Below are 20,817 nucleotides of genomic sequence, written 5' to 3' on the forward strand. Positions count from 1 at the left end.
CATCTTAGAAAACGTTAACTGCTCAAGTAACTTTCTTTTTTAGCCTGGTGGACCGCCACTAATGCCCTGTAATTCCATATGATGCAAGTTAGGGAAACTGCACACACATTTATTTAGCTCTTGATACACCTAGGGAGTGAATTATTGCTTTGCTAATAGACTCAAGATGGGGATGAGCTATGTTGAATCTGCTCAGACAGTCTGCACAACTCTGATTTTGCTCATGTATCGTGCGGTCTTCTTGATTTTCCTAATTGCGTACTTTCCTCCCCATTCCACACTGTGGCTTTAAAAGATGCTCAGGTCATCCCCCCAGTGCTCCCGGATAGACAGGAGCCGGGGTGCAATACCAAGAAGGTACTTTGTTCTCAGACTCAAACATGTTGTAGTAAAGAGATTTAAACGCAACTGTTACAGAGTCAGGGAAACTTCACATCAGCAAATTCTTTGTTAGTGATCACTTTCAGTCTGTGTTTTTTGTAAAAATCGGCCTTGGATTTTGAATGTCACCACTGGGTACCCGGGAAGAAGGTGCAAGCTGTAAGAATATTTCTCTTTCTTGACAAATAATTCAGAGCTTGCCTAATGATCAGAATGATCAAATGCAAGTGTGACTTTAGGGTCTAACTTCTGAAGTCGTGTGTGGTGTGTAAGTCACAGTTTGGAAGTACCACATACCATGTGATAACATTCATTTACTAAAAGTGGCTGTGCGACAATGACGTTAGCCAACAGAAGTGGCAGTTTCTCAGGAGGCATATACTCTACCTCGAGAGCATGACAAAACAAAACAAAACAAAACAAAAAAACTGACTTGTTTTCCTAACAAGGGCCTATACAGAGGGCAATAATCGCCAAATACAGTTTTCTGATTCTCTGAGAGCAGGGCCTCTCCTGTTACCTTAAGTTACACCAGTAAATTAAAATTTTATTTTAAAGCAAAAATGCTAGTCCACTTGCTAGATAACACTCAGGCAGAAAGAAAACATTTTGAAAAACCAGGAATAAGTCTTTGCCGTAGCACCTCAGCTGGCATTCAATGCAACGGCATATACGCTGTAATAGCAATTTAGGAAAGTTATATTTACCACCTCCGAGCAGAATCATTTCTGAGTATTCTGCAAAGTTGACACAATCTCTTCAAAGAGAAGATGCTCTCTTCCAGAAAAAAAAAAAAGCTTTATCATTTTATCATCAACACTAAAAAAAATGGTCATGTTTGAAAACGTTCTTATTTGTCTGATTTATTTACTAAATATACCAAGCCCATCGTGATCAAATAGTGTTACCTTCGAAACTATTAGATCCTTCTTTCTGAACAGGTGCATTCAGAATACACTGTTATATTCATAACTAGATCTAGGTTATTATTTAAACTCTATAGTTAAGTATACTACGGACTATTAAATTGGGGGGGTAATTTGGATCATATTACAGTACATAATTGTGCATCATTATAGATCTCTAGTTTTGGACATGCATACTTGATAAATAAATGGCTTTTTAAAAATTGAAACATGCTATATTCTGTGTTCAATTTTTAAACATGCAACGTCTATACTAACAGCCCTCTGGCTGGAAGAATGCAAGGCATGCACTGATGCCACCTTTACCTCTGGGCATGCAACGTATCTGTGCTTGTGCAGACCTAGGTGCTGAATTGCTGCAAAGTGTGCATGCTACGTCAGGTACGGCACTTGATTTCTGCCCTAGTACAGGCCTCATTCACAGATGTGCAACAGAGACTCCATCGCTGACGAGACTGCTAGACTCTGAGGAATTCTGAACTCAAAATCTGACACCGTAAACACAAAGATATCCATTCACGATTTTTCTAGAGTGAACAGGAATGCTTTTAAAAAAAAAAATTAAGTTCATCATTGGGATGAAATAAAAAGGAGAAGGAATTACGAACCAGAAGTGTTTTATACGGTTTTATACCAAAGAATCTGCAATCAGCTGGTCACAGTGAATATAACTTAAAGTTGTCTGGGTTTTTTTTTTGTTGTTGTTGTTGTTAAAATGGTCACATTTGTTCCTACAGTTTTTTGAAGTTTCTTTCTGAACTGATTAAAAAGTCAACTAAGTTTTCATAAGGTTTAAAGTTCCCGTGTAAATAATCTGCTGTAAAACTAGTGAGAGCCTCACACACCACGAGGAGAGATGCTTGTTCACATACAGAATGACCACGACTGTCTTCGCGGGGAAGAATGAGACATTCCAATACTCAGATACCTTTGCCAGGCCTTTCATAACTCCTGAACTCAAGAATTTAGCTCTTAGTCTAATGATGAAGTTTTCAGTCTCTTAACATTATAATACAGTTTTGATAAATACATAATATTGGAATGAATCAAATGGCACAGGCTGGCTTGCTTTCTTTCTTTCTTTTTACAGAAAGTTGTTAAAGGAGAAGTTAGGGGGAAAAAGGAAGCGAACACATATTTCAATAGCTAGACAGGTGACTCAGGGTGTGTTACCTTACTTAGTCCTCACAAGATCACCATCATCTCCAATTTGTAAATGTGGACCTGAGATTCACAGGAATTGAGCAACCTACCACAAGTTATAGAGTTAATAAACAGCAGGGTGGGGATTTAAAGCCAGGTTTGTCTGACTTCACTACTCTCTGCTGCCTCTTCTGTCTGTCATCTCAAGACAACACCAACTGCAATTTTTTTAAACTCAATTCTTATTTTATTGGCTTTTCCCAAAGACCATAGAGAAAACATGTGTTTGGAAAGTGTTCATGGCATGAGATGAGTATGTTGTCGAAAACTGATGACCATGACTACATTTTCTCAGTTCTAAGATGTCATTCTTCATAAGACCCAATGTTGATTTTTCTACAATGTTTTGGAGAAAAAAAATACCTCCACATAAAATGTGCTTAATGATTTTTAGGACTGAAACAGATGTGAAACGTGTGAAAAGAGAGTGTCTGAGAATCAAGGCAACAGAAGACGTTTAGCCTCATTCTCCAATTTTCAGGCCATGTTGATGTTAACTTACCTCTCAAAGTTTGGATGGAACTGAGAGACTTTTACTGTCGGCTCTGCTAAAATCACACATGGAGTCGTGTGTTACTCGAGGGCAGAGTATTAGGATAAGATAGAGGTGCCTAATTTTTTGTTTTGTTTTAAATCATGTCAACTGGATAAAATGTTTGATTGTTATACTGCCTCCAAAGAGAAAGAAAACAATTAATTATATTCATTGAAGTGAACTAGAATGACATCTGATACTAGAAATTTTGTTAATAAATTCTAAGAGGTAAACGTTTCAAACAGACACGGAAAGTTGTTGCTGCCTTGTCTCAGCCACTCAGGACATGGACGATCACTACAGGGCACAGGGTAACTAAAAACACCTCTGCCCTGAGAACCTGACACAACAAAAGTCTGCTATGATCTGCGGGTGATTTTCCTTGCTTATTTGTATTTCCAAAACGGACTACTACGAATATGTGCTTCTTACATAATAATCATTTCTGCTTGTCATTCTTTTAAAAAGTTTATGTTTTTCTATTCATCTGTTACTGCTACTGTGTCTCACAAATGTGGTATTCACATGACATATACACACACTGACAAAAGGCAGTAGAGGAAAAAAAAATCTGTGTTATAGACCAAAGCCAAACTCAACTGACCGAACTCGTTTCAGTGATATTACCTGTATTGTCAGCATATATTTTCAGTATGAAAACTTGGTAAATGTAGAGCAGAATTTTCGAAATCGGAATTATCCTTGAAAATTCAGTACCTGTCACTCACCTTATCTACGGAACTTAGAATACGGATGTCCAATCAACTTTTGTGACGTTATACACATACTCAGCTAAGGGTTACTGAGGTTTTGGTTCTCCTAAGGAATTGTAAGTATCAGACTCGTTTAGGGCTAAGAATGACTCTAAAAATGTCCAGGTTATCTATAAACAAGTCCCACGGTAATTACACTTCCTCTTGAATTTCATCACCCAGAAGACAGGCGTAGCCGTTCTCCTTGAGATTATAAAGACCATTAATACAAGATAGGAACTAGAGCCTCCGTGGGTACCAGGCGAGGGCCACCATGAGGAAAGCTGCAAGGACCGTGTTTCTGAACCTCGCATCAGTACCCTGGAGACCGGCACCCGTGTTACTGGCTTGGAGTTACGGGAATTGGAATAGTAAGACTTTGACCTGTGACCATCCAACTGTTGACATTAAAGATAATCCCAGGATTTCCGCCCCCTAAGCATTCTAGGCTGAAAACAATCACCACTCTGGGGTACCACTGCAGTCTTAACCAAAACCCAAAACAAAAAACATGTTGCATCAGAATGTACTGAAGTGATGTAATAAGCAACAGCACTGAAAGCCAGCAAAAGCCCACGGGGTTTATTTCCGTCAGACGTCCCATGATAACTTATGAATACATGAAGGAGGCCTGCTTCCGAAACTTGTAGCAAACAATGGCTCCATGGGAAAAGCATTAGGCAAAGCTGCTTCATTACATCTACTCAGTAATGCTCAGCCAGAGAAATGTGTCATGAGTCAGTGGATTTCAGCAGGTATAGTCTCGCGATGCTGGACGTCAGAAATGTACAGGGCAGCCAGACGCGGCTTTCTGATTAGTTACCTGTTGCTCTGAGAGCTGCAACAGCTCGTGGGGGGATTTAGGAAAAGAGAGGTCTTGCCATTTTCCAGAAATCTCATTTGGGTTGCAAAACAAAAAAGACAGAGAGGCCCAATAAGAATGACACAGAGCATGTTGTCTGCAATTTAACACACACCACTGTGTTCCAAAAATATTCATTTCCTAAAAGAGGCAAGTAAGACAGAGTTACTTTGGAGATTTAAATCACATCCACGATGACGCACCCCACATTCATTCCTCACTCCTCACTGAGCATACGGGGCCACTTGGAAACTAGACCTCAGGTCAGCTAAAGAAGTGTGACGTCCCGGTGGCTGACAGTGCACGGTTACTCCTCCCAGTTAAACAGGGCACTTGCAGGCATTGTTAGAGAACTGTCCCTCAGGTGGAAGCACACAGAACGATGCAGAAAGTCTAACTGTGACTTGCAGACTTTGCTAGCGACCCCCTGAAGATATTTTGCAGGGCTGCTCCCAAGAATCAGCGCTGTCATTGCTACTTACCAGATAACCGGCAGCATCTGACCAAGGTTAAGTGTTTAGAAACCCAGTTGTCAAATACAGACAAAATTCGTTGTTTAAAAATCTGTGACCAAAAAGTGTTTTCTTCCTCCCATCAGGGCTCTTTTATCTCGGTTGGATGGCTTCACCCACCTCTATCGAACAAGGGTAACTAGGCCAGCAATTTACAAGAAATAGATAATTTCTGGGGCAGAATTCCCACTGTTTACAATACCTGCAGTGACTGTTACAGGTTATAAAGCCCTCTCGCAAAAATCTGAGCTCATTAGGGTAAGAAGGAATTTGTCTAAGGCATTAGTCTCCATATCTTGAGGATAAATTTGTTAGGTAATTACTGACCATCTGAGGCATCTTGGTTTTCTGCTGTAAGACTGAACTAATGTCCTGTTCGCGATACTCAAAATCCAACTGGAAAGTAGTATTTCCAGCCCGTGCACTTGAAAAGTTTCTTTAACCTTAGAAACCCTTCAGTCATTTGCCAAAGTAGTGTAACACCTACATGATCTAAGAAAAACGGTCTCTCTCTGTGTACAATGTTTTAAATAGGCAGTTATTGTGTCCAAGACAAAACAAATCCCTCGGACAGCATTAGGAATCAGATAACTGTTTTGAGTTACTGGATAAATTAGAGGCTAAGTCTGGAGGCAAGAGTGAGTGAAAATCAGCTGGACTCAGTGAAGATTACTTGGTGCCTTTTCTTAACCTTTCCCCAAGTGAAGACTAAAAATCTGAAGACACAATTGTTATTTTCTGATTGCTGTGCTGCTGGAATTGGCCTACTGTGTCCTGATTCTGATGACAGACACCATCTACCTAAATAACCCTCTGCTTCTTTAACCTAGGAGTTGGGGTCAAATTGTGTTTTCCACACACTGTACCATAAAACTTAATTCTTTGAGTTTTCAAATATCTTTGGAAGTGTAAACCTTAAATATCTTAAATATGGTACACTTTATACACTAATAAAATAAGTATGTTATCATCTTTGACATAAATTCCAGGGATGTAAACCCTCCTCAGAGGATGCTCTGCCTCCCAAGAGTCACTTCAACTTGGGGACTATTAGTGGGAGTGCCACCGTGACTTCCCCGATGGACGAAGAGGAAGAGAGATCTTCCTGGGAATTAGACAAGACACAGATAAACTATTCTTCAATTCATATGTTAGAGAAATATGATCATCCTGGAAGGAACCTGAAAGCTGCTCAGTTCCTATCTTTCAAACTCCCTAAGGCTGAGAGGCATAAGAGATGTTATGAAATTCCAACCATGAGAAGTTTCAGGAACTCATAGCAGAATGCAGCAGGCACTCAAGAAACTAAGCTAGGGACTCTGATTGGCACTGAAAAGCACTTTTAGAAAATGTACTCCTGGAAATGATCATTAACATACCAGAAGCTGACAAGCTTGAAAAGTGCATAAGCAACCACTTTTACTAAAATGTTGGTTCCTTGCAGCAGACTATATAAATTGCATATAACATGCCAAGACACTACAACTTAAGATTAAACTGAATACTGAGGCATGCATCTGTTCTCTTGGAGGCTTCTGTTTTTAATGGGAAAAAAAAAAAATCTACGTATGCAGAGAGTGAGAGGGAATAGGGAGTCCCCACTTCCCTCTTTTTCTATTTATAGTTCTCTTTTTCTCTTGCATTTCAAACGCAGACATCTCTGAGCCAGCTCTACCACATGGGACCTGAAATATTTCAGTTGTAAACAACTGCCTAATTCTAGAGAGGTCTAACTAGTTAAATTTACCAAGGAGTGTAGCCGCATTATTATTTTTTTAAGCAAATCTCTCCTTCAGTGACTACTCAGTTTTAAATCGGTGAGACTTTAAATCTTTACAGGGATAAGGTCTTGATTTAGGAAGAACTTAGAAAAACTCAGTTCTCCTATCACACTAGGTTGACAAACTACGGCCCATGGACCAAACCTAGCATGATGCATTTCTGTGTAAATAAAGTTTTATTAGAACACAGCCGCAATCATTCGTTCACGGATTGCCTCTGGCTATTTTCAAGCTAGGATGGCAGAACTAAGTACGGTGGTCCCCTCTTATCCGTGGTTTTGCTTTCCAGGATTTCGGCTACCCACAATGAACTGAGGTCTGAAAATATTAACTGAAAAATTCCAGAAATAAACAATTCATAAGTTTTACAAAGTGTGTTATTCTGAATAGCATGATGAAATCTCGCCCTGTCCCACTCTGCCCTGCCCTGGAGGTTTCATCTTTGTCCAGCGCAGCATCCACGCTGTGTGTGCTACCTGTCTATCTATATAGGAGAAAATCTGGTATATACGTATATATAGGGTTCATTACAATCCACAGTTTCAGGCACCCACTGGGGGTCTCGGAACGTATCCCCCGTGGAGACAGGAGAACTTGCAACAGAGACCGCATGTCCCACAAAGCCTAAGACACTTAGGATCTGGCCTTTTAAGAAAACGTTTGTGGACCCTTGGCTTAAAATAGAGTGAATAAATATTAACATCAACATAAACGTAGTTAGGATGGGAGATAACACCTCCAGGGACATTAGAAGTTCTAGATTTTGTCAAGTATGGTCCTTCCCCAGCAATCCTGCAAATGGCTAGATCTGGTATGAGTGTAAGGTTAGGGACGGAGGTTGGTGGGCGTACTGATACAGGCAGCTGCCATGCTGTATCGTGAATGCAGCTTCCCTTAAGACTACCTATAGGACAGAAGTTGTCCAGTTCACCTAAATTCAAGTCTGATTTTGATGAATTCTATTCCTGGCCTAAAAAAAAAACAAACCAGTTTTCTGCTACTAAATCCTTTATTATATATTAAATATTTTATTATATATCCAATCCTGTATTACATATTACATCTTTTATTATATATTAAATCCTTTATTATATATTATGTATTTTATAACTTAAGATATGTGATCGTTGTGTCTGCATAGTTACAAATCAGCATCATATTCTAAAATCTCACAAACATTAACAGTGTCCATGGAACACCCATTCATTACCATTTCTTTAAAATACAAACTACTGGGAACATCCACTCTTAACTGCGAAATAGCATATACAGATTTAAGACACTCTGCACCACAATTTCCTTATCCGGCCCTGTCATTCAGTGCTGGAGGTCAGGCTTGCCCACTATTTGAAAATGAATGTCCTGGGTTGGTTCTGAAAGGGCAGCTCTGGGTACTGACTTACCTCAAAGCACTGGGGGGAAGGGAGATTTAGAAAATGAAACCACATAATTCTATGCAAGAGATACGTTAATAAAAAAAAAAAAAGTCGGCAGCACCCAGTGAGCCTTCTTGCTTTAGAAGTTTCGACACCGCAACCGTTGAGACTTTCGGGTGGCAAATTATTTCCATTGCAAATAACCCCTTGCTTCGTGTTTTGTTTTAGTGCAGCCTCGTTTAGATTTAAAGTTGCACCACCAGCATTTTTTTTTTTTTAACGCCAAAGGCGTCTCCCACCAAGTTCTAAGCACGCCCTGTGGCCGTGTCAAAGGGCCTCCCTTTCACTTTCTCATGCACTAACAGGTCTGCTGTTGAACGTGACTGTTTTCACCTCTCATATAAAGTAGCAGTGTTAGTAATTCGGGTTAGTTTTTATTTTCTCTCATTTCATTCAAAATGGATGTGAAACTTACTGGCACACCTAGACTGCAGCCCCATGCAAGCAAGCAAAAAGCAAAATATTGAAAACGGAAGATAAAGATAAACTGGCTAGCAGGCAGCTAAACTCACCCTTTTGTACAGCCTATGGTCCACCAGGGGGCTTTAGACAGTAAAACAACACCAAAGAGCTATTAGCATGTGAGGGTCACGACAGAAATCTTATAAATAGCTTTATTTCAACCAAAAAGAAAAAGATCAAGTGGTTTCTTTTCTTTTCTTTGGAAAGAAAGGGAGGGTGGTGGTAGGGATGTGAAATGAGCAGGTAGAAAACTCACCAGCTTACTTTTAAGCTGGGGTCACATGACTCAGCAAAATCCTTAAGAAATGGGACCCTTCGTATTGATTCCTGAAGCCACTACCTACCTACCTTTTCTGAGAGGGTGTCCTGTGAGGTTTTCTATTTTTCTCTCTGCTTCTGAGGGACAATACAAATGGCAGTTTCTCTTAAAAGGATATTCAACAACCCAGGATGGCAACGGGGTTACCCTCGTCCTAGGGGAAATGAGTTCACACTTCCAGGATAGCCTGTTTCTTAACTGAACATACAGGAGCGGAAGTGAGCAGGGATCTCACGCGGTCGGCAGACAAAGGGTATTAAAGTCTGCCTGCATGGTTTTCTAACATCCGGGACATAAAAGGGCAAACACGGAAAAAAGCCAATAGGGGTGGTTGTTTAATCCCAAGTAACGAGCAGAACTTCAGACTCCATCATCTGACGCTCTCTTCCTAGCGAACCTCCTGGTTAGCCTTCTGAGGTTAATGCTCGTGAAAATGTAGACCTAAGGAAGGCACAGTCTTCATGAAATTCTTCTGCACCAGTTTACGACGGGACAATTCTAAAAGCACGAGTGAGATGATTCCTTTGTTCAGCTTCCTGGGGGAGCAGCATTCTATGCATCTATTTTTTGTTGAAATATCTTACCCTCTCAATTAATCCAGTGTCAGCAGGGTAGGGCTTTGGCCTCACCGCGCCCCCCCCCCAAAAGGAAATGAGCATAGGAACTGATACAGGTTTGCTCATAATCCCCAAGGTATCAGGATCTATACATGTGTTCAGAGTTTGAGAATAAGACCAGAAGAACCAAGGAAAATTTCACTTGTGAACATTCTGGTTTGTTCGAAGCGGCCTAAGAACAGTAACGGTAGGCAATTTCCTTGAGAATAAATCTGTTGGTAAGTGTTAACGACAGCTCAGCCGTGCTGGGCAGGGTCCTCCTGGGGTTTACATTTTGCACGTGGGAGAGGAAAAGGGGGAAGGGGTGTGAGCCCATGTGAGGATGTGCGGAAAAGGGCCCAGGTAAGTCCTGGATCTTTTGGTCAAAATGGGGAAAAATCAACTACTCTCTTGGGTCGCAGGTCCCCTAATGCTAAGTCAAAGGTGTGACTGCATAAGAATAGAGACTGACTTTGGTAAGGGTGGAGGCTTAATTTCTTTAGGTCACAGCCATGCCCCACATTTTGGTGTGCATTCCCTAACAAGACTTCCTATTTCAGAGTGTTGGTATTGAAATCTTGTTGGTTAACTAATCATGGGGAGAGCTCTGATCCCTGCGCGGTGGAGAGCAAATGAGTTTCTGAGAAATACGGTAAGGGGTACATTCTAGCTAGAGAACACCGTATATATATATACGGAAGGTTCCTTTCAAAGCTTTTATCTCTGTGCCCAAGTGGCTCTGTCCACGTTCTCTTCCACTGTCATGTAAATGAATTATTTTGTTAATTTAAGTAAAAGCACACACAAGTAGCCAGCTAAAGCCTATTGAGTCAAAACACTTTCAAAGTTAGCAAGCAGGCAATTTGAGGAAGAAGAAAAACTAAAGCGAAACCTCTGGGGAATCCAACTGAATCTGGACCCTCGGGCTTCAATTGGGCACAATTAAACATAAGACGTTAGAGAGCTTGCTTTTAAGTTCGGCTCTGTAAACTGCACATCTCCTGCTGCACAGGAAACCAACAAAACCACATGGAAAGTCATCTAAACACAGCTCAGATGGCCACTGTCACAAAGGTCAGGCTGGAATATTAACCCAAATAAAGAAAACCAAACGCTGCTCACCAGCCCCCCAAATCTAAGTAGAGGACCTCATCTTCACAAAGACATCTCAAACGTTGAGAAAACAAAGAGAAACTCCTCTGGATTAGCTCCAGGGAAGATGCGGGGGTCACTGGAGCCCACTTCTGGCTCCCAATGCCCCTACAATCGCAGAGTCCCTTCCTTCCCTGCACAGTTTCCACCCGATTCTCTCTCCTGGTCCTCACCGCAGACCAGCAGCAATGGGTCCTCTGACAGGGTGTGCTGGCTAGCGCGTGGCCAGCAGAGGGCGTCAGCTACTTAGTGGAAAACTTGGGCGGGCTGAGCGGTTTTCTGTCCTTTCCTTTGGAATAGTAACTTGTTTCTCTTCTGTTTGGACACACAGTAGCACAGTGATGGTGCAGAGTGAGGAATATATTGCAATGTGGCATGTCAATAACAGGTTAAAGAAAAATCTGGGATTAAGAGCTAGTCCAACTAAACTGTCTTTGCACCTGAATTGAAACAAATTCACTGGCCTGAGTCCCCATGATTCAACACATGTACAGTGTAGTCTGGGACAGGCACCAGGACTGTCACAGTCCCTAGTTAAAGAGTTCTGTGAGGCTAGTGTCCTTGGGGACGCTTACCCTGATTATTTGCGGGGGGTTAGCTTCACCTAGGAACTCAGGAGTGGTTAAGGAGACGAGGGTGGTTTTCTTACTCTGGATGAGTAAAGTGTAGAGAGAGGGTTAATGTACCTGTGGCGACAGCGGCGTAGAAACCTCATTATTTTTCGAGCAGCCTGGTCCTGCTTTTTGGTTAGCAAACTGCTCCTGGAAAAGCAGGAATATGAATTATTGTCACAAGAAGGGCGCTGTGTAGCTTAATGCGCACAGTTCAGCCAGCAAAGCCAACGGCAAAAGCGTACGCGTCTCATGGTACTGAGTCCGGGTGTCGCGGGGGGACAGGGAAGGACAGGGCACGTAAGCAGTTTCACCTTGCCTGAAGGGCGACAACATAAAGACCGAAAATAACACGTCCCAGAACTGTTCTTCCACGTCTTTTTTTTTTTTTAAGAATTTATTTCTTAAATTTATTTTTTCCTTTTTAAAAAAATTTGATGCAGAGGTGCTTTCTTTTTTATAACTTATTTTTTTTTAATCTTGAGGGTAATTAGGTTCATTTGTTTATTTACTTTTCTATTTAATGGAGGGACTGGGGGTCGAAGCCAGGGCCTCCTGCATGCTAGGCGTGCACTCTGCCACTGAGCCACGCCCTCCCCCGGCTGCCACCAAGCTCATTTTGCTGAAAAAGGCACTCTGGCACTAGACAGGCTTTCTCAGTTTTGAAGTCGATTCGCCTAGGTCTGCTGCTCAATCTGGGCTGTTGTTTGCTACACGTCTTTTGTCAGTGTGTTTTACTGTGTGAAAAGTTTTTATGACACTCCCCAGAATGGAACTGGCTGGTTTCTGCTTCCTCTTTCGGGGTCTTGTGTGTTGTGATTTCAATGACTCCATGAGAGTGCCACATTTTTTAGCAGAAACTGTGGTCCTGCCAAATTCTGATACAAGTTGAAACTGGGTGGTGACAGCCAAATAATTGGGTGGGTGGGGGGGGACAGGCAGGAGCAAGGAGACAAATGCTGGCAGCGAGTGCAGGTGCGACCACACGAAGCCCGACGTCTAGAGTGGTCTGGGAAGATGGTAGCTCCCAAGCGCTCCAGTCCCTGTGCAGACCCCCTGCCGGCACAGGGCAACTTCTTCAGCGAAGCTGGGGCTCTCGGGACCACCAGTGTCCCAACCCACCTGAGTTTCTGCTGGACGATGACAGCCGTCCGGCGCGCCTGCCGTCTCTTGCCGCACTTTTTATAACTCCGGTAGTACTTCTGGATCAGCACAGCAGCCCGCCGGCTCTGCTGAAACTTCTTTTGTTCATAGTAACTTCGGAATTTGCTCTGGATAAGGATGGCGGCCTGTGTCATCTTTTTATAAAGTGCGTACTGCAGGGGAGACAGGAAGAGGCAAGACAGTAACAACGGAGCCCCGGGGCCGGCATGAGCCCTGAGCCTACGGGCCGGGAGGGGAAGGAGGCAAACCGCTTTTTCCCTTTATGTCATTTTCTCAGCATCTGTTCACCTACCTTTCCAGAATGCAAAAGGTTACTTTAAGGGTCCCCTTCAAACAAAGTATTGCTTTCAATGTGATTTCCCCTCCCCATCAAAAAAAAAAAAAAAAAAATCAAACTCTTTTGCCCTTCTTGAAGAAAAGATTTTAAAAACCATCAAGGGAGGCACTTAAGACTCTAAAAAAAAAGTGCTTAGGAAGTAAGATTTTAAATGTTTAAGATTCATATTTCCTATCCAATTTGGAAACATTCTGAATCAACCTTTTCCACGCCTCCCAGTCCCTGCCAAACACAAGTCTACTCTGCAGTCAGCATCTGATTTCTAACTTTCCTTCCACGTGACACATTTCTGAGTTGCAAGGTCCCAAATACAAGGCTTATCGTGAAACGCTGACACCTTTAAGCTGCTTTAACCTGCAGAAGATTAACACTCATCAGACTGACACAAGGGTGAAGCCATGAAACTTGGGAAGCAGTCACAGAGCCAGGACCGCTGGCAGGCGGGACCGGCACCCCCGCCCAGCCGGCAGCAGAGCTGGGAGGTGAGGTGTGAGGCGGGGGGCGGTCTGGGCAGGATGCGTTCTCTTCCCTATCAGTCTCCAGGCACAAAAAAATGCAGCGCTCTCCAGATTTTTAAAAATGCTAGGTCCAGATTGCTCATGAAATAGAATATGACTCTGGGGACAAGATGTCACAATGAAGCACTTGGCTTACAAGAAGGGAACTTACCATCACGGGGACAAGTATTCCTCAGAGCCCTGGACCTAAGCGTCCCTCTGCTTCTACAAAGCAGAGTGAGGGAAGGGAACTGACTTCTCGGAAGGTTCAAGACACAGGGCCATTTGCAAGAATCCTCTTTAATCTTATCTGCCTCGCTTAACGTTTTCATCTGTCCCAAAGTCTTCTAAGACAAGCACGCTGCATCCTTCAGTGCTTCTGTGGTTGTTATTACATCGGTCTGTGCCCTCCGTACATTCAGAACCTACTGGGCCACAGCGAAGCGTATCGGGAAAAAGGTAAATTTATTTAGTGGCTCCCAGGTTCACGGTAATTGTCCTGGATGGGTTGTTTAGGCTGACCAATGACTGTTACTGCCAAAACCCACTCCAACGGCATAACCACACGGTCCCCAGAGGAGAGATGTGCTGTGGTTAGGTGGCCTGGCGAGGGGGGTATGCCTACTGAATGACCGTGCCATCTTAATGGCCCCTTCTTGCAGCTGGCGATGGGTGTGAAGTTTGTGACTCTGGTGGAATGGTTTGTGAGAGGACTTGGGTGCACCATTACCTTCAAGGCTATCCATGTCAGCTTGGGGGAGAAACAGAAAATACAAGATTAATGTTAGATTGCTGAATACAATGAAGCGAAAAGCCAGAACCAGAACCAATAAAACTCCCAACCAAAAAAAACCAAAAACCAAAAACCAAAAACCAAAAACCAAAAGGAAAAAAAAGGCAACCTGGCTATCTTCATGCCTTCCATCTTCCAAAATACTTGTCTTATATTTGTCAGTACTTAAAAAAAAAAAAAAAGCCTTCCATCTTCCTGGTTGTAGGCAACACTTCTTTGGGAGGGGGTTTAAAGAAAAAACAACAAAAAATCAAACTCACATTTTGGAATAAATACCTGTTATAACCACAGACTTGAAACTTTGATTCTGAGCATTGCCGTGCTCACAAGAAGCCTGCTCTCCAAACAGAGGCTGGGATGGTTCCCTGCCATGGGGCTACAGGGACCATGGTGTCAGCGTTTACACAGTAAACCTTCATTTTCTGGGATCATGAACTCAACTGGCTACAAGCTGAAGGCACCCTACCAACCCCCGCCACCCTCATCAGTAGGGCTTAATCCTAGAGAAACTTGAGAAAATGGCAACCCGTATCAGAAATCAAAGTGAGTCCTAGCTCAGATCAACAGGGCAGAACCCCGAATTTCTAAGTGGCTATTATACATCTCAGCATTTATTATTCCTTTAGTAAAAACTTAAGACCTACTGAAAGTACCACCTAATAAAAGGTTCGAGAATCTACTGACAGGTTATCATAGGATCGTACGAATCAGTCAAAACTCAGATCCACAATTTTTAACATTTGCCAACCACACCACCGGGGTGGTTAGAAAAGGTCTGGTGTGTACTGACTCTCTCTGAGCCTCAGCTTCTTCGTCTGTAAAATGGAACTGGAACTGTTCACTTCAAATATCTGCTAAGGAGGAATGAGATGGTAAGCCTAGAAGATGCAGGACATGCCAGGTGCTCCCCAACAGTTCCCTGTCCTGCCTGATGGAAGCCATGCAACCCTCTGGTCATCTGGGAAACAGTAACACCGCGTGGAAGAGTTCTCAGGTACTCCCCCCACCCCCCCCACTTGAAGCTCTTAACTAAGGAGAGCAAAACACTTTAAGATGCTCTGGGCTTCTCTAGAGTTTCGAAGATTTTCACAATTCTTCATTTTAAATTGGAGAAGAAGCTGAAAGGAAAAATGGCTGCTGACTGTGTAACTTATGTACCTCGAGGGCAAAGACGCCAGCCGGCCCTGTCACCGCATCAGTCTCTCCGATCACCGTAGCTAACCCCCTAGACGTTCTTTCATTGCTATTGAGTTTGCAGGTGAAACTGCTGGCACATCAATCCTCACTCCAAACACAAGTAAGTTCCTCTGTGCCAGACCGAGAGGCTGGGGATGCCACACAGAGGCCAACATTGTGCACAAACATTATTTTGTGGCGTATGTTTAGTTGCAGATGGCATTGTTTTGTTTCGTTTTGCTTCCCTCCTGCTCGGGAACACTTCCCTCCGGTTTTTAATCAAGGCGACTCCAAGTCAGTCTTTGAATCAGGTGTGGGGTGCTGTGCTCTTTGCCCAAACCCCGCCCGGGAATTCTCGGCAGTGGGGCCTGTCTGGATGCTGTGTGAATGAGGCGCGTTCCCATGGCGACCCAGAACGTGGCTCACCTGTTTATATTTTCTGTAGCAACGCTGAATGACAGCCGCAGCCACCTCCTGCTGTTCCCGCAAGGGTCGGCCCTGAATGGGCAAGCGAGCAAAGAAAAGGAAAAGCAATCCAGTGTAAGAAAGGTCGCTTTCCTAAGACTTAAATGAAATCACTGCTCGTTTCATTAACTTTCTCAGAACTGAGCCCTGACGTTTATCAAAACACAGTGATAGCTAATATCAGGATAAACCAAGAAAAGTGAATCTACAGAATCAGTCTCTGACTATTCTTGCTTCTAAACAGAACCATCACATTTGGATGTTAGGAGACCTAAAAAAATCTTCATTTTCAAAGAATTTAAAGAATTAGGTATTGTACTATTTGTCCCTATAAATTGCCACTCTCCACTGTCTTTCTTGGGAAACCTCAAGTCTTCTACTTGCGGATCAATGATTTACAGCTTTTAACACTCTTCAGGGAGGTCAAGACTCCTCGGAGAAAGTGTGCAAGGCCGTGGAGCCTCTCCCACCAAAGACACACATACAGACGTTTTACTATAAAATTTTAGGAGTTCATGGGCTGCCTACAGTCAGTCCCCAGGCCTCCAGCTAGAAACCCTTGCTCCAGGTCCCCAGTCCCTTGCAGCAGAAGTGTCAACATACTTCATGTTAACTAAACAGTAAATACCCATCGTTATCACCAACAGTAGGTTCCGATGGTGACGACCAGTGCACTGCTTGTTTTATTTCACTAAAGCTTCTGACAGTTCTTAATCATTTCATGTGACACAATTAACCATTTCAAATAAAAATGCTATCAACTCAGAGAAAAAAAAAAAAAGAAGAAAGAAATGGCGTATGTCTTTAGCCAGAATGACTCCGGCTTTTCCCGGATTGTACGCACGTCACGACCTCAGGGCTCTGCTCGACTGTACCTTGTATTTCCGGAAAGCTGTCTGAACAAGCCTGGCAGCTTCATAGAGCTCTCTCTGTTCGTGATCGGACAGGGTGAGCTGAGCAAATTCATTCTCTACTTTCTCGCTGGAGGACGCGCTCAGGAATTCAGACCAGTCTGCTGCGGAGGGAAGGCTGGGTTTCTCGAAAGCTATTTCACTGACTGGTGAGCCTACAGGGCTCAAGCTGGTATTAGAAGAAGGGGTGAGAGGCTCGTTATATGTACTTCTGAAACAAGAGGAGACACAGGGAGAGAGACTGGTGATCGATTCGCATGATCCACCACACACCGATCAATGACACACGGCGGTATCCACCAGAAGCCACTGTGGACCGTGAAGAATATGCCTTCACTCAGTCAGGTGAGGTGCCAAGCGGACTCCCTAGGTCCTCTGGTTTGGAACCTCATACTGAGCACAGTAATACGCTAAGTACTTGTGGATGAAAAGCACTGCCAGCCATGTCAGTAAACAAAGGATGCTGTGGCCATAGAGTCATCAGTTGCTACGGGCACCATCCCCCGCCCAGACAGTGAGCAGAGGAACTCAGGATGCAGACGAGCAGGCAGCCTGGCCCCTGGAGCCACCCCGAACTGTGCTCCCTGAGGGACCTCAGACGGGAAGGAACAGAATACCAGCTATAGGTGCACATCAAAGCAATGACTTCAGTGAGCCCAGACCTGTGTACTTTCTCTCATACCTAGAAAAGAGCTAGATCCCTTAACTTGAGACATCTGCTTTTCTTAAATTAATAATAATCCTTTGATGTTCCCACCATCTGGTCTTTGTTGCAAAAATTCACATATCCTGGCTTCTACCTCGCCACTTTGGGACAGCCTCTTAGAGTGATCCGAGATGCTGCGTCCCGGGCTCAAGTCCCACGGAAATCCGCTGAATAAAACATTGCTCTCGACTTTTAGGCCATGCATTTTATTCCAGTTGACATACTAAACCCATGAAATACACGATCCTCCCTTCAATTGAATCTGAGGGAAAACATTCTGATAGGTTATCTCACACGCTCTGATATGGGGAGAAAAATCACAGAGAGGTGAGGACACAGGAGGACCTGGAGGTTGGCTGTGGAACTCGTGCTAATGCTTCCTTCTTTCCGGGATAAGGTCTTCCATTGCACAGAACTCCTCAGATCCAATGAGCCTCCCGTGCCTCCAGGGAAATCCAGGGACTTACCCTGGGTGGTGGCCCACAGACTTCACTGACCTGATCTGGGCAGCATTTGGCAGGTGGTCTACGTCAGCTAGGTAACCGGCCAGCCAGCTCATTGTGCTGCTGATGGTGGCAGCATCTGTCCTTTCCAAAGCTGGGGACTCCATGGGCACAAAATTCTCCTGCTTGATTCGGTCAGGGGTGGCTTCGATGATGTGTTCTGCCAAGGTCATCATGTTCACCTGGAACCCGGAGTTCCCAGAACACTCAGGTTAGAGTGGAACCTTGGAAAGTTATCACTTCCACACCCCCGCCCCTACCACCAACCTTAGAAAGAAAGAAAGTAGAGAGGGTGGGCTGACACCTCAATCCCGCGCACTACAGTATCGTAAGGTTTTACGCCATCACCTGAAGATGCGAAGATCCCAGGCCTGATTATCTCCAAGCCATAGTTCGGTCCCAAACCTTAAGTCTTTGAGAATGTCTGGTTTGTGCCTACTTTCCACTCTCAGCTAGGATCAACCAATTAATGATACAAGGACTGGGCAGTTCCACTGTATGGTGTCTTACTAATGCAGTGACACTGCTGGTTACCCCCACCCCATTTTGCCTTGCCTAGAGAACCCCAGTTTTGTAGAGAGCAGCAATGAGCCAAACCCCTGGGGCAGCCCATGACTGATAGAAGCCAACTGTCACAATCGTCTTCTTGGTGTCTCACCTTCCCGTGTACTGAGCGGAGGATCTGTGACCCACTTCTGGACAATGAGACTATACAGAAGTCTGCTGGGAGGGCCTGGGGCAAGGCTTTTGCTTTCCTGATGAAAGGTATCAATGCACCTGGCCCTTTCTCCTCTTGTTCCTGCTTTGACCACAGACAAGCTCAAGAAACCACATTATGACCATAAAGCAACCAACACAAAGAGGAAAGCCAAAGGAATAGAAAATGCAGGAAAAATCTCGGTCCCTGATGGCATTACTGAGCAACTGGCCTTTTGGACTTCTACAAGAGAAATGAATCATGTTCTCATTAAACCACTGTCGCTAGATTGAGGATACTTGCACCCAAAGTACGCTCCTAATGGATACATTTAGGAATCCTCAAAACTAGTCTAGGGTAGATATATTTCGTCAGAATCAGAGGTATGATCCTATTCTTAAAATTCTTCTTGCACGTCTCTTGAAAATAGAAGTTGAAATACAGCTATTTATGTTTTTAAGTGAATTGACAATGTTCTGAAAGGATCTATTCAAAAATGACAAAATGCTTATCTTACAATGAACATGAACCTCAAAAACATTATGCGAAGTGAAAGAAGCCAGACAGAGAATATGACAGTTTATGATTCCATTTATGTAAAATTTCTAGAAAAAGCAAAACTCTGGGGGAGAGAAATCAGATCAGTCACTGGTTGCCTAGGGCTGGGATGGGAACAGAGACTGAGTGGAAACGGGCACAGGGAACTTTTGAGGAGTGACGGAAGTGTTCTAAATTGGACTGTGATGATGGCACAGCTGGATAAATTAACAAAAGTTCATTGCACTGAACACTTAAAACGAGTGAATTGATGTATGTAAATTACATCTCAATAAAACTGTTAAAAACCCCTATCTTGGGTAATTTTCTAAATTTTCAACAAAGAACAAGAATTATTATTGTAATAGGAATGAAAATGAAAACATTTAGGGGGAAAAAACCACAATTTTTTTATTGTGATAGCTACAGAAAGCAACGAAATTTAAATGACTTTTGGATATTTATTCATTTACTTCACGTAGGTTCTGGGGATGGAACCCAGGACCTCGTGCATGCTAAGCACACGCTCTGCCACTGAGCTACACTGACCCACACCACCCCCTCGGTTTTTTATTTAAATGATGCTGGGTTTTTATTCAAATTCTCTTTGAGTCCTAGTATATGGGCAGTTTTCATAAATGTGCTTGGATATCTAAAAAGAATACGGACATGGATGTTTCCTATGAGTATTCATACATCTGCATAGTTATATACAAGTATAGCATATATTAAATGCATATACTAAGTCAAACTTTCTAACTGTACTGTCAGTTTGCCCATATCCTTCTCATATCCACTTCAGCTGACAGATTCTTAGATAGCTGTTGTTACTCTCACACTATGATCATGGTTATGGTTCCACATTTCTTTGTATTTACTTGCTATACTATTTAGAAGCTATGTTGTTAGGTGCACAGTGGTTCATTACAATCATGCCTTCTTGATAAATTTTATGCACACACACACACACACAATTTGCTTTAAACTGTACTTTTTATCTCTTTTCTTTTTATATTCATTTGTCCAATCTATCCTTACCCATGACTTCCTTTTCATTTCATTTTAATTTTGCCTTTTACAAGCAGTAAATGGTATATTTTGCTTCCTTTGCTACCCAATCTGAGAATCTTTCCATAGAATTACCAGTTACCAAAGTGCACATGAGTCGTGTTTGAAAATATTTCTATAATGTTATGTCACTGCGTATTATTTCTGCTGTTGCTTTTTCCTTTGTTACCATTCCTGAACTGTTCCCACGTGGGCCAAGTTTTCTCTTTCCCCTTCAAAGGACTTAGAAATTCTGTAGTCTGTTTTTATGCTACCTACTGACATTTCTAACAAGCATATTTCTCCTCTACCTATCCATCAATATCACGATTGGAACAAACTGATTTTCCCTGAACAGAAGGGCTGCTTTAGTACACCTTTACCTTCAATCCACTACCTTCCTGAGTTTGTTAAAACAATTGAGAATCTTAGTTCTACGTTATTTTGAAACATTAT

General features: G+C 43.0%; 1 protein-coding gene across 3 annotated transcripts in view; it reads right to left on the bottom strand.

Annotated features, from left to right (window-relative positions):
• Positions 1 to 20,817, bottom strand: part of LOC105071175 (calmodulin-binding transcription activator 1) — a 567,239-nt gene that overhangs the window by 3,567 nt on the left and 542,855 nt on the right. For 2 of the 3 annotated variants that reach the window (XM_074377513.1, XM_074377512.1), the window contains exons 7-11: positions 18,075 to 18,262; positions 16,836 to 17,082; positions 15,922 to 15,993; positions 12,651 to 12,844; positions 11,604 to 11,678 (exon numbers count right to left, since the gene is read on the bottom strand). In XM_074377513.1, the coding sequence (XP_074233614.1) occupies positions 11,604 to 11,678; positions 12,651 to 12,844; positions 15,922 to 15,993; positions 16,836 to 17,082; positions 18,075 to 18,262 (776 nt within the window). Of the gene's footprint in view, positions 1 to 8,900; positions 8,932 to 11,603; positions 11,679 to 12,650; positions 12,845 to 15,921; positions 15,994 to 16,835; positions 17,083 to 18,074; positions 18,263 to 20,817 lie in introns of all 3 variants that reach the window. The other variant, XM_074377511.1, reaches the window with a different exon arrangement.

The sequence above is a fragment of the Camelus bactrianus genome, chromosome 13, assembly GCF_048773025.1.
Source record: "Camelus bactrianus isolate YW-2024 breed Bactrian camel chromosome 13, ASM4877302v1, whole genome shotgun sequence".
NCBI classification, from domain to species: domain Eukaryota; kingdom Metazoa; phylum Chordata; class Mammalia; order Artiodactyla; family Camelidae; genus Camelus; species Camelus bactrianus.